Below are 20,539 nucleotides of genomic sequence, written 5' to 3'. Positions count from 1 at the left end.
TCCTGTACTGATGTGTGTTTAATTTAACCTGGGACATAGGACCGACACAGGCCACGATGTGTGTCCAAGCTGGCACCCACTGGTGGTGTGGCCTCCTTTGACAGTCTGCTGAAAGAAGGACTGTCCTCCTCTCCTCTACCTCTTCCGCCAGTGTCTCCAGGTACCTGTCAACAAAGCCTTTCTCGACCATATTCTCTGTGATCTTGTTTAAGCACCACAGAATGAGGGGCAGTTCCTGACTAATATTGTTTGAAGTGGTCAAAGATGGCAGTGTTGAAATGAATGCCAGAAGGTTCCGGAAGTGATGAGGCAGCTCTGCCTCTCGGGCTGCATGATTCCTCGAAAAAGAGACTGAAGAGGCTGGTTGCCTGTGAATGAGGTGAACAACAGAAGATTGCAAGAGGAAAGTTGCTCTCTGACAGAAAGGACCAGGCACCATGAATCTCCTTCATGATTTCACTGAAATAGGGAAAATTCCACCACAAACTGAGTGTTTTAAAACTAGAGGTCATAAATAGTCAGTGATAAATCCAGGGCTGACCAGGTTTCAAGACTCATCTGCTCATGTCCAAACAAGTTTGTTAAAAGAGCAGCAAACTGATGTTCTTTTATTTTATGGCTTGGAGGGGAACTTGCAGATGATGCTGCTCACATGTTTCTGTTGTTCTTATCCTTCTAGATAGTAGAGGTTGCAGGCTCGGAAAGTAGACTCGATGAGTTGCAGCAGTAACACAGTGCTGCCGCTGAGATGAACAGAGTGAATATTAATGATGGATGAGATATCAGTCAAGTGGGTTGCTATAACCTGGATGGTAACAAGCATTTTGTGTATGCTTAAAATTGCATGAAGACAAGTGGAGTAAATGCTATCAGATTGACCACTTGTGCTTTGTCAATGGTAGACAGATTGAAGGTCAGAAAGCGACTTACCACTGCAGCATTCCCAGCCTTTGACCTACCCTTGTAACCACAGTATTTAAATAGCTACCCAGTTCCTTTACAGGTCAATACTAACCCCAAAGATATTGGGGCATCGGTGATAATAATGCCATAAAATGTTAAGGGAAATGATTAGTTTCTCTCTTGTTAGAGATAATTATTGCCTAGTATTGTGACATGAATGTCATTTGCTACTTGACAGCATCTTGCTTAGGCCGTTGTCTAAAATAACCCTAATATATAGTAAAAGCAGGAATGATATGATAAACACAGCCTATATAAAGTAGAAATAATGTATGTACAGTGTAATTCACTCATCAGAATCGGAAAAACGGTGAGCACTTCCTTGAATCTATGGACAAGCTGTTACATATATTGTGGTAACATTAGTTTTTTTTATCATTTATAGATCTGGTTCTACACAAGCAGCATCTTCAAAGTGTCTGGCATCAGTGACGATCAGATCCCCTACATCACTCTCAGCACTGGTGCCATTGAGATCACTGCTGCAATTATTTCTGTAAGTAGACCTACCACTGTTCAATCTACCAAGCTTTGACCAAATTGTAGGATTAGATGCTGTCTTTAAAAATGCAGTGTTTATCTATTTTGCTTATTTTGCTAAGGTAATTTGAATTTGTGTCATGAGTGGAATGCAGTCAGCAGTGGGGTTTAAAACTATCTCTTCAATTCATTTGTCAGATCCTTACAAACACAGAAGAACAGAATGAGCTGCACCTCTTTTTTTTAAGGAAAGGTCAGATTTTCCAAGGAGTGGCAATCTCAAGGATTCTGGCTTTTTTTTGTGAACTAACGAAGGGAGCTCCATACTACTGAGAGAGATCCTACTCAGCTCTCCCTCAGAATTATGGAGTCAAACATCCATTCCATTCCATCCAGAGGAAGGCAAGCCATGGAATCATAGAATCTTTACAGTGTGGAAACAGACCATTCAGCCCTTCGGGTCTGCACCAATCCTCTGAAAGGCTGCCCTATTCTGACAGGGAGCGACAGAACTGGTTGCTGAAGGGGAAAGTGGGGCGGTCAACTGCACAGCAAGAGCAGAGGGGCCGGGTCATACAATCCCTACAGTGTGGAAGCAGGCCATTAAGGCCATCGAGTCCATACTGAGCCTCTGAAGACCATTCCACCACCCTACCCTATCCCTGTAATCCCGCATTTACCATGGGCCAATCCATCCCAAGACTCTCTGAGCAATTTAGCATGGCCAATCCACCTAATCTGCACATCTTTGGACTGTAGGAGGAAACTGGAGCACCCAGAGGAAACCCAGGTAGACATGGGGAGAATGCACAAACTCCACACAGACAGTCACCCAAGGGTGGAATTAAACCCAGGTCCCTGGCACTGGGAGGCAGCAGTGCTAACCACTAAGCCATTGTGCTGCCCTTTGGAGGCCGGTCAAAGGAGGGGGATAGGGATGTGGATGCAGGAGTTATCAGATGCAGAGCTGGGAAAGATTGGGATGGGGTGTTACATCCTGGCAGTTGAATAGAGGGTCTCATGTGGAGTGGAGGAAGGGGCTTAATGTCAGGACTGGAGCAGGAGAAGAACGGAGATCAATCCAGTGGGTTCTCAGCTCCGGGGCTGTTGCATCTCTGGAAATATCAGGTCAGGGTCTCGGCCATGTTAGTGGTATGGGGAAGGTGCAGATGGGGAGGAGGGATATGAGGTAACTATGGGTCTGTTCAATAACTATTCAAGGGTTAGAATATATATTTAATAGTTGAACTGTTCCTGAATAACCTTTTACTTAATTTATTTGGACAAAAGTGAGGACTGCAGATGCTGGAAACCAGAGTCTAAACTAGTGTGGTGCTGGAAAAGCACAGCAGGTCAGGAAGCTGTGCTTTTCCAGCACCACTCTAATCTAGCCCCTTAATTTCCTTGGAGCCGCTCAAATTCTCCAAATTAAATGGACATTTGTGAAGGATTTTAGGTGTACAGGAATTGCCAGTGAAATCTTCAATTTTCCAGGTTATTCTTAATTTAAATCAAGAAAAGTTGCAGGAAAGCTGCAACACAAAGGGACTGAGGGTGAAACACAGAAAGCTAGCATACAGGTACAGTGGGTAATCAGGAAAGCTAGTGGAATTTTGGCCCTTATTTCAAATTGAAATTAAAAGTAGGGAAATATCACTGCAGCTGAATAAGGTGCTAGTGAGACCAAATCTGGAATACCGTGAGTAGTTTGGGCCCTGTGACTGAAGAAAAGATATTACTATGATATTTGATCAACCCACGCACTTCTGATCCCATAGGTTTTGGTTCACAAAAGGTTTGCTGTATTTCATTGGAGATAGTTCAGAGAAGGTTCATGATGATCCATGGTATCTTTAATTATAGCCACGTACAAAAGATAATCCTCTCAGCATTTATGGATTATCTTTAGGGGCAAATGTTAACAGCTTGGGACTCTATTTATTGGAGTTGAGAAGAATGAGAGGTAATCTCATTGAAACATATCTTTTTAAGAGGCTTGATGGGGTAAATGCTGAGAGGATGTCTCCCCTCACGGGAGAATATAAGACAAAAAAGCATAATCTCAGAATAAAGGGATGCTAATTTAAGGAGGAATTTCTTCTATCAGCCAGCACCTTACTCAGTTGCAGTGATACATCTTTTAGTCTCAATTTGAAATAAGGGCCAACGTTCCATTAGCTTCCCTGATTACCCACTGTACCTGTATGCTAGCTTTCAGTGTTTCATGCACAAATACCCTCAGTCCCTTTGTGTTGCAGTTTTCTGCAGCTTTTCTTGATTTAAATTAAGAATAACCTGGGAAATTGAAGATTTCATTGGCAATTCCTGTACACCTAAAATCCTTCACAAGTGTCTATTTAATTTGGAGAATTCAATGGGCTTCAAGTAAATTAAGTAAAAGGTTATTCAGGAACAGTTCAACTATTAACCCTTGAATAGTTATTGAACAGACCCTTCCACAGAGAGCGGTAAAAGCCTTGGATTTATTTAAGGCTGTGATAGATTCTTGATCATTCAGGAATCAAGGGTTACTGGAAAAGGTCAGGAAAGTGGATGTGAGGAATGTTGGATCAGCCATGATCCTGTTGAATGACAGAGCAAGCTCAAGTGGCTATTCTTATTCATTATGGTCTGATGGTAATTGTCCTAATGAGTTGCAGTAACAACTGGTTGTCTGACTATCAGCAAATTCGATCCAAAGCTTCATTGAGCTGTTGCTACAGCTGAAACCTTGTCATGTTTCCTTTACCTGACAATTTGCAAGCGAGATCTATTGTTCATTAACTTTTTGAACAGTGTTCAGTCAAATGCAGCTTTAATCAATCTGATCAAAATCCAGAAACCCCCTGAGTGTAATTACGGTCTGTAGTTGTGCTTTGGAAAGAACTGCTTTATTCTGGACCATGTGACTGAGGGTATAGACCATTGTATAACAGTTACCAACTGCAGATGTTGACTCCATAATGATTCACACAAGCAGAAAACTAAGAATGTAAGGGGACTAACTGATCTCATTCCCTTTCAGGGTCAAGACTATTGTTACAATTACCTATGCAAAGCAACATATTATTAGTTGCCATTGCTTGTCGTGGTCAGGCTGATTGTTTTTTGTACGTGGCTATAATTAAAGACTGCAAGTGAAGTAGTACAAGATTCTTGAACTCTGGGACATATGCAACCCACCCAAAGCTATATTTATATTTTTTAGCTGTGAGGACAAGCCTCAGAACATAGCTAAACTTGCAACACATACCTCAGGGTAGGCATAGGATAGCAGAATCCAACAAGGGACAGTTCTGAAAAGGACATATTTCAAAAGGCTCAACATGCTATTTTGCTTACACCTGCATCAGGTTGTCTGTACTGTGAATGCTTGTTGGGTTAGGACGCATGCTGTTACTCTGTAGTTAGAAATACAAACAACATGATCAGTAGGACTCAAACAATATCATGATTAAGAGTAATACTGGCCATAACATACAGTAGAATAACATGGAAAGCATTAACTTGTTATCTGGTCTTGAGATAAAATAACATGAGGCACACAATTATTTTCTTTTTATTTAGCATGCCTTCAACACATAAATGATAGCTTGCATAAAACAACAAAATATTGCTTGTTAAAAGCTATCATTTCTCCTTCAGACACTTGTTTATTTAATGAGTTTGAAAGTTCTCATTTCCATCAGAAAGGAATTTGCCTTTAACTTCAACAACAAAGTTCTCAGGATTGAGAACCTCCATAAAGCTCAGTTCAGTCATACTCAAGGCCTTACTAGTGATCTAACTAGTTGGTAATTTGGAGAGACGCGAAGGATAAATACCTGTCAGATTGTACAGTGGAGGGTAGTAATGGAAACAAGCCTTCCCTGGTGAAACATAATTGTTGAGCATTCGCATGTAACCATTGACTCAAGCTGGTCTCTGTCCTGACACCACAGAGGCAGACTCGAGACATGCTACCCACTCAACAAGTTAAGGAAGATGCACTACATACAAATTCATAGAAGCCAGACCAAGTCCAAAGATTCAGGATATGATCAAAACGAAGAGAGTGCCCCTTTAAACATCTAGGATACTGCAAAAAAAAGACTGTTCCTGTCTCAATTAAAAATATATTTCCTTGTCCAGAAATTTACTGCAAAGAGGAAAGAACTTGTTTCATTACAGCAGCTGTCTCCCAAGATGAATATTCATGAGTTTAAGCATTCCCCAGATGATATTGTGGGGCAACAACATGGGTTAGGAGCAAATGCTTTTCTCTGCAAAGGGCATTCAGAAGATTAAAAATCTTGCGGATAAGGTAATGACCCTTCAATGATCCAGTCCAATAGCTGCAACTATCTCCGTAAAGAATATTCAAGAATAATCTATCCTCCATTGGAGAAGTGGAATCAAGGTCAAAAGCAAACTGAGGGACAGAATATTTAAATCCTCAAAAGTAACTTTCCCTAATTATGTTAGAAACATGCTGACATTTGATGCAGGTATTTCTGTATTGTCAAAGTGCAAATTCAAGAAAGCATTTTGCAGATTTTCCCTTTAAAATTGGTTTCAAAGTAACAATTTATCCACCTAATCCCTCAATTTGTCTGTGGGTTCAAATCACAGCAAGAGCTCTCAGTTTGTTACAACCAGGTCCTGGGGAAGTTTCCCCAATTCATTATGATTTCAGACATCATACCCCAAGCTGTTAGGCTCCCAAATGTTGAGAAATGAATTTGATCCCCTTTTTTATTCACCCAATCCCTCAGTTGATTGGAGCAAGATTAATTTTAAAAGGATCTGTTTCATTGTGGATTCTCCCAAATTCTAATGAACTTTTTAAAAAATGGAGCATGTTTAACCAGGCTTCATTGAGCTAAGAGAGGGAGTGAGTTTCTTATGATTTTATTTATTGCTAATTCTGAGAAGAATAAGGAATATAATGATACACACATCGGTTATAAATAGGAGATAATCCAAAAAAAAAAGTTGGAAAAGGCTTTATGGGTCAATCTCTGAATTGTTCATGAAGATCAGATAGTTTTGTGACCATCATAGTGGAGCTGTACGGGAAGCATTAATATTAATAATGAAACAGTCAGTTTTAGACATTTTTGGTTTGTAGGCTAATTAACATTCTTTTGTGCTGATCCCCTTTTAGACTAGTTTTGTAGCACTGAGTGAAAACGGATCTCCCTTTTGCTATCCTGCTGCGCAAGGGTAACTAGGAGGTGGTCATCACAATATGTTAATACCTGAACGCAGGCTGGTTACCAAACGAGCCCACTCCAGTAGAGTTAAAACTGGCTTTTAACCCCTGCCCTTGTGTATTATTCAAAAGGAAAAGCACAAGATCTGTCTGCAGTTTGAGACATAATCTGCAGGGGGTGACTCGCTGTTGAGCAAAGGGCCATCAGTACAACATTGCCTTTGTAGTCACAAAAGATCACAGTCCAGTCTGCTGGAAGTTGCTGGAACAACTTTAGATTCTACATCTCACTGATCCCACATAATTTAGTTAATACCTGCAGTTGTTAATTCTGTAGCATTCCTATTTTATTAAAAAAAGCATATTTTGAATTAAGAATTAAAAATACTATCAATACTTTCGGTTTCTGACTCCTGGTCATGAGAAAATGTACCATGGTTCATTATATGTGATATTGGAAAGGTAAAGTATCAAAGTTTGGTGTAAGCACATTTTCAAATCTCAATATTAAAGAAATTGGCTATGAATACATTCTGCATACGTAAGGTCAGAATATATCATGGCAACTCCACCTGCTTATAATGCATTTAATGTGGATTATTTATACCTTTACAGTTTGTTTGTAAACAAATAAGAAAAGGTACTAACCAATTAATTTCTCTTGGCAAGTGCATCTCTTCAAATATTTTTTACAGGAAAAAATGATGTGAGAACATGAAAAGCTGTAAATAATCTTCACTGTACCAATTTTAACCAAATTTATGGTATGTCAGTACATTCGGGATAGTGTCTCGTACTTTACTCAAACCAAAGGCTTTGGTTTTATGGTTTAGATCAGTGTGTGAGACATTTATTGGTTGTCTTGTACAGACAACTAAACAAAAGTTATTTAATTAACTCATTTCCTTCAGTTTACTGAGTCAGTTATTGTAACATTGCAGGCATGTGAAAGAAAAACTGACCCAGCGTAAGTAAATAGTGAGTTGTGTTGTCATTTGTTCCCAAATTGTGTGTTTAATTAACAAAGATTTACACAAAAGAAGATCAAAAATAGAGTTTTTTTTATTAAAGATGGCAGTGATGTTGTCAACTGTTGGTCCTCTAACTTTGGAATTTGGACATGTGCCGTTAAGATTGCAGAGAAGGTAAGCAATAGGGCTAAGAAAAGCTGTCAGCAGGAGGGCATATTGCTCCAGGAAACGATTCTTCACCTGATCCTCAGAGAGGATAACCTACACCTGATGCCTCTGCTTCACTAAGCACATGCTCACTGAAATTTACAGCCTGCTGCAGCCACAACTCTAGCCTCAGAACAGGAACCACTCCCTGGATGAATGTGAAGAGATCATGCATTTTTAAAAATGCTCCTTACTGACTAGAGTAGGAAATGCTTGTTACATCTGCAGACCTGGCACCCAAAAAGGTTAGGGCTCTGTATTCTGAAAGAGCTCAATGCTTTTTATTCTATGTTGTTGAGAAGGTGCAAACCGCAAGTTCCTGACTTTGCTCGGTATTCCCTTGGCACATGAGACATTGACTGCGTACTCACCACTTTACATGTGTGGCATGTCAACTTTGAGAAGAACCCAAACTAAAAGAGATTCAATGTTCAGCTAGTGTGTGACCACACACGACCAATCATGTCAGACAATGCCCAGTATCCTGCCAACAGCCGTGATGCCATTCAATTTTCCATCAGCAGAGCCATCTGCATTTAAGCTACCTTGAAAAGCCAAAGGGTGACCATTGGGAGCAAAGGCGACATGGTTCAGGACCCACACACATGTGGACGGTATGCATCCAACAATTGCATACTGCCAGCAAAGTTTCATAGAACTGATCCTCAGCATGTTGGCCCAAGGTCTGAATGCTCTGCCACACTACTTTACTAAGCAGAGATTGATGGCGATGTTGCAAAACTCAGCATCATGAAAGCTATGTGGTCAGCTGAGAAACAAGATGAGGAAAAGAGGAGGCAACCGACATATTCCATTCCAACTATAACCTTCCATGTCCTGCAAGAGAGAGAGAAGTGTTTCACTGAATTGTAATGCTTCTGCCTGCATGATGCATCATAAATAAATAGCTGGTAGCATCTGCAAGTTGCAAGATGTGGATGAGAGACTTGGATCAGTGCTATATGTGTGAATATGAGGAGAAGTCTCAAATAACAAGAGGAGAGCCAAGTAAATAGGTATTGTTGAGAAGTGAGTGATAGCAGTGTGGTCCATTGACCAGTCTATCAGTTAGTGGTGCAGCTGGTAGAACAGGACATTGGAAGATATATTGTAGCTTTAACTACTCCTATGTGGTCATTGAACTTCTTACAATACAATTGTACTTCATATTTGTGAACATTGTTTAATTTCTTTCTTTGTACTGGGCTCCCTGATTTTTGTTCATCTGCTTTAAAATCACTCGTATTTACAAATGCTCCAATTACTTGCTCTCTGAACAAATTCTAAATTAAACACTTTTCATTGCAGTTGAAATTGAGTCTCCTCAAACTCACTGGTAAACCTTTATGAAGGCATCCTCAGAGCAGCCACTGAGATCGTTCTCCTGCCCTTGCCATTGACATTGTTTCTTAGAATCTTGAGATTGAAAGGTGGCCTTGCTGGGTTTCAGAGGGTTGGTGGGAGAAACTGATACTTTCCTGCTGGTTTTTTGTCCTGGCTTTAGAAATGCCACAAATTACATTTATTTGTACTTTCATTGTCATCCAGATCTCTTTTTTCAGAGCCTATGACATTTTTATATATATGTGAAGGCACTTCAATCCCAGATGTCCAGGAGAAGATGGTTTCTGACAGTGATATTTTATATTGTCAAGGATAACTTATAACTAGAGATTTTCTGCTCCTGGAATTCTCATTTCAGGCTCAATGTCACTTGGCCGAGTCAGTGAACATTAAATCAATTGCTCTGCAGCCATGCTCCAATGTATTTTCACTGTTGGTAAAAGAAGAAAATATCAGGGCATAGGAATCCAAAATAAAGAAAAAAAGGTAACATACCAGCTTCTTCCTTAAAACAGATAAAATAGTGATGATATTTATGGGGTACAGGAAATGTGGCGGAGCACAGGAAAAGTCCAATGTGGCCATACACACAGGAGTTTTGTCAGATTCAATATTATAATCTTTTTCTTCCATTTCTCATTAAAATCTATAAATTGGAAACCAACTAGTGAGGGCACAGCTATTGCACGCAGATTTATGGTGATGAGCTGAGGAACAGGTGAAGGAGGACCTGCTAAATTGTAGCTGTAGTGAAGAGAGGTCATCACAAGAGTGAGGGAGTGAGAGATTGGGACTGTGTGGGAAAGTGGTTGATAACATTAGTTGGGGGAAAGAGAGATCTCTGATCGGGAGAGATAAGATTCCGGCCTTCCTTGAAACACTGAGCTATCCACATCTGTCCTTGCCCAGAAGCTATTAGAAATACCCACAGCTTTTTACTGCTGTCCTCACCAAGACTGAGGAAATATGCAAGGCAGCTGTTAAATTTAAATCAATCCTCTATTCACACTGACCAAGCTGAATTCAAACAGTAATGAAAGTGTAGAAGCCAAATCTGCTGGCCTGAATATAGCAATGGACACCTAAGGGGCAAGTTGGGATTATAATAATACAAGTCACTAGATGGTGGTGTTGGCATGATAGGGAGCTTTAGGACTCATGAACCCATATGCTTCAAGCCAGCTGTACCCTTCTTTCTCACCTTTTCTGCCATTTTCTTTCTCTTTTCTTTCATCTTATGACGTCATGGGGAAGCTAGAGCAGTGTTGGCAGCAGAGGTGGCAGGATCGAGGACTCCAGGCTTCACTAGTCCCAGAGCCAAGACTCGGAAACTCAGTGGACCGTTGGCTGGTGGCAAAGCTTGGTGCCCAGAACGGGACTTGATGGTCATGGAGGCACGGTCTGGAAGCGGGGCCTGGCGTGCACTGAAGGTGAAGCCTGGTGCAGCCTGGCGGCAAGGCCTGGTGCGGACTGCTTGAAGGACTGTAATGCTGAGTTCTTATTTCTTTATTTTTCTAATTTATTCCTAAAATCCTGTATCTACGTACCTTTGTACCTGTAAGTGGCTGATTTAGTAAACCTTTTCCTAAATCCATCTATGCCAATTTAGTGCAAACTTATGCGAACATTTGACACCCTGCCCATGGTCCTTTGTCCTTGCATCCTCCATGCTAATTTACTCAGTCTCCACCAAGGGAAGACCTCAGGGTCCATGCTGTGATAATGTAAAGTTCTAAGCATCTATTACAGACTTTACCATGTTAACAAAAAGTATGAATAAAAGATATTTCAATAACTTTAAATACCTAATTCTTTATAAAAACAGACTCCTCTCACCATGCATGTCATTTATGTGTGTATCCATTATAACCACTTGGATCTGTACATCAACATTAAATCTACAAGGCCTCCACTGTGATTATGTTAGGGTGTAGAAACAGTCAAATAACACAAATCACAACAATAGCCCTCTGGATAGCATGAAGAAACGTTTATTGAAATTGTAAACGCAATTATTTTTTTTGTTGGGAGGCAGAGTGGACTTTTTTTTCATATTTAAATCATAGCAAGTATGTAACAGTTCCACAAAGCCTATCAACCTTTCAAGTACATTAATGCCTATAGTAAACCATCCTATAATGATAGCTGGACTTCTCCAAAAGGCTATTTGACATCTCCAAAGAATTCTGGTAGGTTTAGACCTTTTCCTTCAACAACTCAGGCGATGAAAACGGTTTCTGATTCAAGGTAGCTGCTGTTTTAAATGTGAATCAGGATGGTATCTCCTACCTCCACCCTGGTGAAAACGCTGAGATCTGGGTTCACCAGCAGGACTTCCAGAATTGAGAGTCTAGAATTATTTTGGCTAAGGGTCAATGCCCTTCCAATGTAGCAAAAATCAGGGCCAAATATTCCATATGAAAGTTTCTCACACAGTGATTATGATGAATATATTTATTTTTCATGCAGACTGGTTTATCGTTTTGGCCATAGCAATGTACAGAGGAGTTTTCCTTGATACTCAAAACCCTATCCAACTCGTAGCTCACATAAGAGACTGGCATTGCATAAGGAGGGTTTCGCGCTTAAGGGAGGAAGCTGAGAGGTTGGAGAACTGTGTTTTAAAGTGAAGAGAGGAATGAAGAAGGGATGCTAGCTTTTGGGTGGTTATCTTTAATACACAAAAGATATCCTCAAATATTCTTTTGTTTTTCAAAGGTATCTCTTGAAATCTTCTCAAGGACTACTCTTTTTTAATTTGGATACAGAACTGGTTCAAAGGTATAAGACAGAGGGCGATTATGGAAGGTTGCTTTTCAGTCTGGAGACCTTGTGTGCCACAAGGATCGGTCTTGAATCCATTGCTTTTCATCGTTTATATTAATGATTTTGATGTGAACTCAGGAGATCTGGTCAGTCAATTTGCAGATGACATGAAAACTGGAGGTTTAACGGACAGCAAAGAAGGCTATCTCGGAGTACAAAGGGATCTTGATCAGATGGGCCAAGGAGTGGCAGATGGAATTTAATTTAGATAAATGTGAGGTACTGCATTTTGGAAAGACAAATCAGTGCAGGACTAATACACTTTAAGGTATGCCCCTGGGGTCTGTTGTTGAACAAAGTGACATTGGAGTGCAGGTTTATATTTGCTTGAAAGTGGAGTCGCTGGTAGATAGGATAGTGAAGAAGATGTTTAGTATGCTTTCCTTTATTGGTCAGAGTATTGAATATTGGAGTTGAGAGGTCATATTGTGGCTGTATAGGACATTGGTTAGGCCACTGTTGGAATAATGTATTCAGTTCTGGTCTCCCTGTTATAGGAAGGATGTTGTGAAACTAGGAAGGGTTCAAAAAAGGGTTGGAAGACGAAGAGGCTGAATAGACTGGAGCTGTTTTTCCTGGAAGGTCAGAGGCTGAGGAGTGACCTTATAGAGGTTTATTAAATTATGAGGGGCATGGATAGGATAATTAGGCAAGGTGTGGGGAGATCCAAACTGAGGGGCATAGCTTTAAGGTGAGGTGGGAAAGATTTAAAAGGGACCTAAGGGGCAACTTTTTCATGCAGATGGCAGTGCATATGTGGAATGAGCTGCCAGAGGAAGTGATAAGGCTGGTACAATTATAACATTTAAAAAAAACATCTGGATGGGTATATGAAAGGAAGTGTTTAAAGAGATGTGGGCCAAATGCTGCAAGGTGGGACTAGACTTATTTAGGATATTTGGTCAGCATGGACAAGTTGGTTCAAAGGATGTGTTTCCATGCTGTACAGCTCTATGACTTTAACTTTGGTGGCTATGTTTTGATTTTTAGGAGCTATCTTTTGGGGACTACTAACTTATTTGTTCGATGATGCCATCACATGTAACAATATTTGAGTCAACAAATTTACTCAGGAGTCGAACAAGAAAAATGCACTGCAATCTTCAATAATTATCAACACACCAATCATTTTAAAGCCAGTGGGTAATGTACTCAAATGCATCAGGAAGATTTTTTGCTCTGTCACAATGTCATTCATTCCCTTTATAACTTACCAGATGTCAGAAATGAGAACCTGATGACCATATGATTCAATGGAGTCAGATCCCTGTCACCTCTCACTGTAATATAAATATCTGTAAGTTCACCAGATTCTAAACATATATAAGTTATGTCAGAACATTTAATTATCATACCTGAAATTGGCAACACCTATTGTCCTTATTGCTTATATGGTTCCCATCTCCAAGTCATGTACCACTGCCCCCTTGGTTCACAACATCCCTGAGCTGGTATAAATCAAAACTGGGACTATTTCATGAAAATTGTGAATGTACTCACTTAGGTGATGCAGTGTCAGGGTATTAGCATACAAGCTTGCAAGCTAGCCCTCATTGCAAATCACTATAAATTATCAGTACTGGGAATAGGGGTGAGTTTTAAAGCTGCTTTGTCGTATTTGGGGCAGAGAAATCCAACCCATGATAGGTTACATTGGGATCCACAATTAAAGCAGTTGTGCTCAGTGAGGTATGCTACTAGCTGCTTGGGTGGTGGCTTTGCAAGATCTAACAACAGTGCAGCTTTAATGAAAGTGATTGGGGACAGGCAAATTGGACCACTATTAATATTTTAATAAGTGATAGGCAACTGCTAGATGTTTTATTCAATCTCACATAATTTTTCCAGCCTAAGCTCTGCTTCTGTGCTGGAATAGTTATCATGTTGTGGATTTTAAACAATGTGTTCATGGTAGCATTTGATTGATAGGGCAGTCTGCACACAACACACAGCATGCAGTTGAGTTTTCAGAGCAGCACGCTGGCTCATTGGTCAGCACTGCTGCCTCACAGCACCAGGAATCCAGGTTTGATTCCACCTTGGGTGACAGTGTGGAGTTTGCGAATTGTCCTGTGTCTGCCTGGGATTGCTCTGGGTGCTTTGATTTCTTCCCACAGTTCAAAGCTGTATAGGTTAGGTAGATTGGCTATGGGAAATGCAGGATTACAGGGATAGATGGGGAGCAGGGTCTGCGCAGGATGTTCTTCGGAGGATTGATGACCTGGTGAGCCATATGGCTTCTTTCTGCACTGTAGAGATTCTATGATTAAGGAGGTTTATACATAGGACTACTTACCTTAAGTAAACAGTAGAAAAAAAGCTGAGAAACAATAAAGGACTACGTTATGATTAAAGATCAAACATTGGAAATGTTAGCTCATCTGTTCACTCCACAGGCACTTACACACCTGCTGAGTGTTTCTATTGTTTCTGCCTTTCATTCAGGATACATTTTGTTCATTTTTTTCTCTTCTTTGAAAGACATCTTCTCAAATGCAATGCATGAGGAATTTTTTTTGTAACAGCTAAAAGAGAACACAGCTGTCTATTCCAACAGAGTCATTGAATACATGGTGCCCTGAGGACAAATGTCAAGATGCAATACACTTCACCATTCACTTCAAGGCTAACTGGTCCAAATTCTCTGTTTAGTTTCATTCAGTAAATGTCATTAATAACTCTGAAAAAAATGCTAATGTACAGCAGCAAATTGCTACAATGATTAAATTGAATCTCCACAAGAAGTAGTTGGCACAGTGAATTTATTAAACTGGCTTTCCAGCTGTGAAAATTAGGTAAGAACCCAGTGAGACTGACTGATGAAAATCTCCTTCTTCCTGACAGCTGTAAAGATCACAAGCGAAATGAATTTGGGCAGTTTATCGTGAGGCTTAACTGGAGCAGACCCAAAGCACAAATCTGCGCACAATTCAGAGAATAGTAAATAAGGAGCAAATCCCTTTTCACCTACATCTTCAGATCAAAAAATGCAAAAGGAAAATTTTTGGGTTTGGATCTGATCTAAAAATAGCTGTGAAATTCTATAAAACCTAACAATGGATGCAGGAATAATGATCAGCCCTTTGCTTCCAATATTAGCAGTTCATGAACCTTGTGCAGTCACATTTAAATTACCATGCCGGCAGTACTGAGTGGCTGCAAGTCTGTGCAGGAGGTGCAAAAATCATGAGCTGTCACTACCTAAAACCAGTTTGTATCTCTTCAGATTTAAGAGAGATGTATTTTGGCTGCAGCAGCTGTTCGAACATCTACTGTAATCATATGAATCATTTTCAAGAGTAGGCCATTCAGCCCTTCAAACCTGCACTGTCATTTAATAAGATCACGGCTGATTTGATTTTAACTTCAACTCTCTGTTCCTGTATGTCCCCTAAAATCTTTCGTCCTATTGGTAATCGAGAATGTATTTACCTCTGCCTCAAAAATATTTTAAGATTCTGCATGTGCTGCCTTTTGAGGAGAGGAATTTCAAAGACGCACAACCTTCTGAAAGAATTTTATTTCATCACCTGTGTCCTAAATTGGTGGTCCCTGATTTTTAACCTATGACCCGTAGTTTTAGATTCTCACATTAGAGAAAACACCCTTTCAATATCCATCTGCTCAAATTCCCTTAAGATCTTTTGTTTCAATTATGTCACCTTTAGCTCTTCTAAGTTCCAGAAGATACAAGCCTAGCCTGTCTAGCCCTTCCTCATAGGGCAATACACTCATTCGAAGTATTAGTCTAATAAGCCTTCTCAGAACTACTATTAATGCATTAACATCTTTCCATAAGTCTGGTGGCCAATACTGTATACAGTATGCCAGATGCTGTCTCACCAATGCCCTGTATAACTGAAGCATAATGTCCCTACTCTTCCATTCAATTTCCTTCACAATAAAATCTAGTACTCTATTAGCTTTCCTGTTCACTTGCTGTACCTGCATACTAACCTTCTGTGATTCATACACAAAGACACCTATATCACTCTGCAGCCTCTCACCATTTAGATAATATGCTTCTTTTTAAAATCTTTCTGCCAAAATGGACAATTCCACATTTTCCCACTTTATATTCCAGTTCCCAGATCTTTGCCCTCTCACTTAACCTATCTACATCCTTTTGTAAACTCCTTATGTCCTCTTCACTTCCTTATTTTTGTCCGTGCCATCAGTAAATTTAGCTCCCATACCTTTGATACCTTCATCCAAATCATTTATATAAATTGTAAAGAGGTGAGTCCCTAGCACTGATTCCTGTTTTACACCACCCGTAACATGCTACCTGTGTTAAAAAGATCCATTTGTTCCTGCTCTATGCATCCTATTGAACAGCCATCTTCTGTTGAAACCAATCTATTATCCTGTATACCATGAGCTTTTATTTAAGAGCAATAGTCTTTGATGTGATACCTTATCAAATGCCTCCTGGAAATTTAAGTACGATATATCCACTGGTTTCCCCTTGATCCACCACACAAGTTACTTAGTGATTTTTTAAAAAGATTTGTAGCTCAAGTTGATGATAAGTATGTAAGTTGGCTTGCTGAGCTGGAAGGTTTATTTTCAGATGTTGCGTCACCATGACTAGGTAACATCATCAGTAAGAATTTCTGGTGAAGCGCTGGTGGTATGTCCCACCTCTCTATTGATGATGTTACCTAGCATGGTGACGAAACATCTGAAAACAAACCTTCCAGCTCAGCGAGCTAACTTACATACAAGTTACTTCTTCAAAGAACTCTAAGAAGTTAGTTAAACATGATTTCCCTTTGACAAAACCATGTTGGCACTGTTGGATTACCTTAAAATACCATATTATAGTGTCTTTAATAAAAGCTTCCAGCATTTTCCCTATGACAGATATTAAGTTAACTGGTCTATCAGTTCCTACTTTCTGCCTCCCAATCTTTTGAATAAGAAGTTACAGTAACTATTTTGCAATCAAAAAAATATTTTGTGGTTCTAATGAGTTTTGGAAAATTAAAACCAATGTATTAATCTCTCGCCTCAGAGAGTATCTCTGACTAGTTGTTTCTTTTAAAGATCTGGGGAGTTGTCAGCTTGTAGCTCCAACAATTTACTCAGTAATGCTTCCCTGGTAATTGTAATTTTGAGTACCACCTTCCCTATCAATTCCTGATCAATCACTATTTCTGGGAAGCTAGCTTGTATTTACTCCAGTGAAGACCAGTGCAAAATATCTATCTAATTTGTCTGCCATCTTTTTGTCTTCCATTATTAATTCTCCAGATTCACTTCCATTTGAACTTTTTTTAGTAATTTTTTGATTTTTTTGTATTCTGTCCAATCTTCTGACCTGCCATCAATGTTTACATAATGATATGACTTTCTTTTGAGCTTGTGGCATCAGCTATAGATTATGCAGCATGGCTGTAACTCTTAGTTACTCTTGCTCATGACTTATATGTTGGATAAAAATGATCCATGTTATGTTCAAGCTCCTATGCTGAGTTGAGACTGAACACTTACATGACTCTTGATATTGTCAGGCTTTCCACCAGACCCGTCAATGCACTAAACATTTCAGTGTGAACATCCGTCAGATCTCATATGTAGTCCACATTATTGAAGAACTCATTGAAGGCGACAGATACATGGGAACACTACCACTTACAAGATCCAAGCTATTCATCATCCTAACTTGGAAATATATCACTATTCCATCACTGTTGCCAAGTCAAAATCCTGGAACCCCCCATCCCCCACAGTGGTGAGTCTGCCTACAGTACGTGGACTGCAGCAGTTCAGGGCTATCTAGGGATGGACAATAAATGCTGACCTAACCAGTTAAACCCACATCCATAAGTGAATTAGAAAAAGCTATGACACACACTTTGTTGCATGTTGCAGGGTTCCTGGAGAGTAGGACAAGTAGTGGGGAACTGATAGCATAATGACATGTCCCTGAATTAGTAATCCAGAGCCCCAGGCAAATTCTCTGGTGATTATAGGTTGAAATCCCACCCCAGGATGAATGGTGAAATTTGAAGTCAATAAAACAATCTGGAAATAACTGCTGGTATAATAACAACCATGTAATCTTTGCAGGAGAATCAACATTTCGGGCATAAACCCGTCTTCACGCTTATGTCCAAAACGTCGATTCTCCTGTTCCTTGGATGTTGCCTGACCTGCTGCGCTTTTCCAGCAACACATTTTTCAGCTCTGATCTCCAGCATCTGCAATCCTCACTTTCTCCACCATGTAATCTTTGTCAATTGTCACAAAAACACACACAACAAAAGTTCACCTAAGGAAATCTGCAATCCTTACCTACTCTGATCGAGATGTGACTCCTGTTGTTTGTGCTTTGGACACTTTGATCAGTTTATGTATTAAAAACACTTTACACAAGTGTTCTTGTTAGTGAGGTGGGCAAAGTGATACAGAATTTAGTTTGCAATTCAACCTGATTTTATTAACAAAATATATTCCTTATTAAAAATACCACATGAGTGTTTCTCAAATTCCCACTATATTTATGCTCAATCAATTCTATCCATAGTACCCACAACAATCCATGTGTTTGAGCTGGGCCATTGGAATTTCCCTCGACTCCAACATGGGGCTGGCTCTCTTCCATGATGGTGGCTCTTTTAGGTCAGGACGGATCTTCCCCTGGATTTTCTTGAATTGCCACATGGTCTTCCGCCATAGGTCTTGCTGTGAGTCTTTATTGAGTAGGTGGCTTTCAAAAGGGTCATGAACTGGGTTCAAAGCACAGAATGAGATTGCAGCAAGACCTTTCACTTCTGCTATGCTGGAGAGGTGTAAAGTGCACATCCTCATGCACTGGCTAGAAGTCAAGGTGCCAGAAAGTCTGATTGATACTTCTCCAATACACAACCCTTGGGCTGGTTATGACTAGTTTTGCCTGAACCTTTGTGACCTCTTTGTTTTTGGCTTCCACTGTTCTCTGTTCTGGCTGCTGTGTAGTTTAGTTTGGCCAATTTTCTGTCAGATATGCTTCTCAACACATGATATTAAAATTGAAGGATGACTTCTAAAATGCTCAGCATACATTCAGCACAGTCCCTGCTCATTCATTCACTGACACCTTCACCAAACTGCCTTCTGGACCAGCAGTAGAGTGTGTACATGTGCATTGGACTCCATTATGGAGGCTAAATGACATCCATAGCTACAAAATATCAGGAGCTACACTAACAATCTTACACCAGTTATGTTTAAAATATATGGACACTCAAAACACAGTTGAGATAATTAATCATCCAAGTAATGGTTTGATAGAACTATAGTTTCCCTCTGGCCTATCACCATCATATGGAGATTGAAGGACTGAAATAATCACAGATGTAGGACAGGGTATCAAGGAAGAACCAAGGGTACAGCGATTATCATGGGGGATTTTACTCTACATATAGATTGGAAAGATCAGATGGGAAAAAAGTTGGTTAGTTAAGGAATTAGTTAAATGTTTTTGTGGCAATTTCTTAGCCTAGTATGTTATGGCACTAATCAGAGAGAAGTTTATACGAGACTAGCTTTTGACCAAAGAGAGAGTATTAATGCTGGTCCTGATAATAAAGGTGCCTGTGGGTAGCAACAATCATAATATAATTGAATTTTACAGGTAGTTTAAGGGAGAGAAGTGTGGGTCCAATTTAAACCAGGGAAGTTGTAAGGCAGAAAAACAGAAATAGCAAAAGTGAGCAAGAATCATAAATTCATAGAATTTATGTGGAAGCAGGCCATTTTGGCCCATCGAGTCCACACTGACCATCTGAACAGCATCCCATCCATATCCACCCCCTACCCTATGCCTGGTAGTAAGTTAGCAATTTAGGTTGAGGGATAGATCCATAGAGATGCAGTTGCAAACATTTAAGGGGATATTCCAGAAAGGGTAGAATAGATACATTCCAACAAATAGCAACTATTCTGAAGAACCAACATAACTAAAGGCATAAAAAATAATATCAAACACAAAGAAAGACATGATTTTTTATAGATAGATGGCAGGTCAGAACACTGGACAGAATATTTTTAAAAATGCAAGGAATTATTTAAATATTAAGAAGGAAGGAAAAGTTAAAGTATGAGAGAAAATTAGCCAGAAGAGAAGATAAACGTTTCCTTAGATATTGAAGAAAATAAAAAGTTTACAAAGTAAGTGTTGGTCCTGTAGGGAATGAGCCTGGGAGTTAACAATGGAGAACAAAATGATGGCAGACGAATTGAACAGATATTTTGCCTTGGTCTTCACTAGACAATATAAAAACAAAATTTGGGAAATAGCTATAAATCAGGAATTGACAGGGAGTGAGAAATTCAAGAAAATTACAATTCCCAGGGATGTAATACTGAATAAATATTTGGAACTGTGAGTTTTCAAATCTCCAGACTCTGATGGATTTCATTCTAGGGTCATAAAAGAAATAGCTAGTGAGATAGTTGATGTATTGGTTTTAATTTTATAAAACACGTTAGGTTTGGAGGCAGTCCTTAGCTTGGAAAATAGCTATTATAACTCATTTATTCAAAAAGAGAGGGAAGCAAAAAATAG

At 39.7% G+C, this 20,539-nt stretch overlaps 1 protein-coding gene across 5 annotated transcripts in view; it reads left to right on the top strand.

Annotated features, from left to right (window-relative positions):
- Positions 1-20,539, top strand: part of slc2a9l2 (solute carrier family 2 member 9, like 2) — a 390,239-nt gene that overhangs the window by 265,449 nt on the left and 104,251 nt on the right. For all 5 annotated transcript variants that reach the window (XM_072579596.1, XM_072579412.1, XM_072579774.1 and 2 more), the window contains exon 9: positions 1,349-1,459. In XM_072579596.1, the coding sequence (XP_072435697.1) occupies positions 1,349-1,459 (111 nt within the window). The remainder of the gene's footprint in view (positions 1-1,348; positions 1,460-20,539) is intronic.

Source organism: Chiloscyllium punctatum, chromosome 1 (genome assembly GCF_047496795.1).
Source record: "Chiloscyllium punctatum isolate Juve2018m chromosome 1, sChiPun1.3, whole genome shotgun sequence".
Classification (NCBI taxonomy): Eukaryota; Metazoa; Chordata; class Chondrichthyes; order Orectolobiformes; family Hemiscylliidae; genus Chiloscyllium; species Chiloscyllium punctatum.
This window is presented reverse-complemented; position numbering and strand designations above follow the sequence as displayed.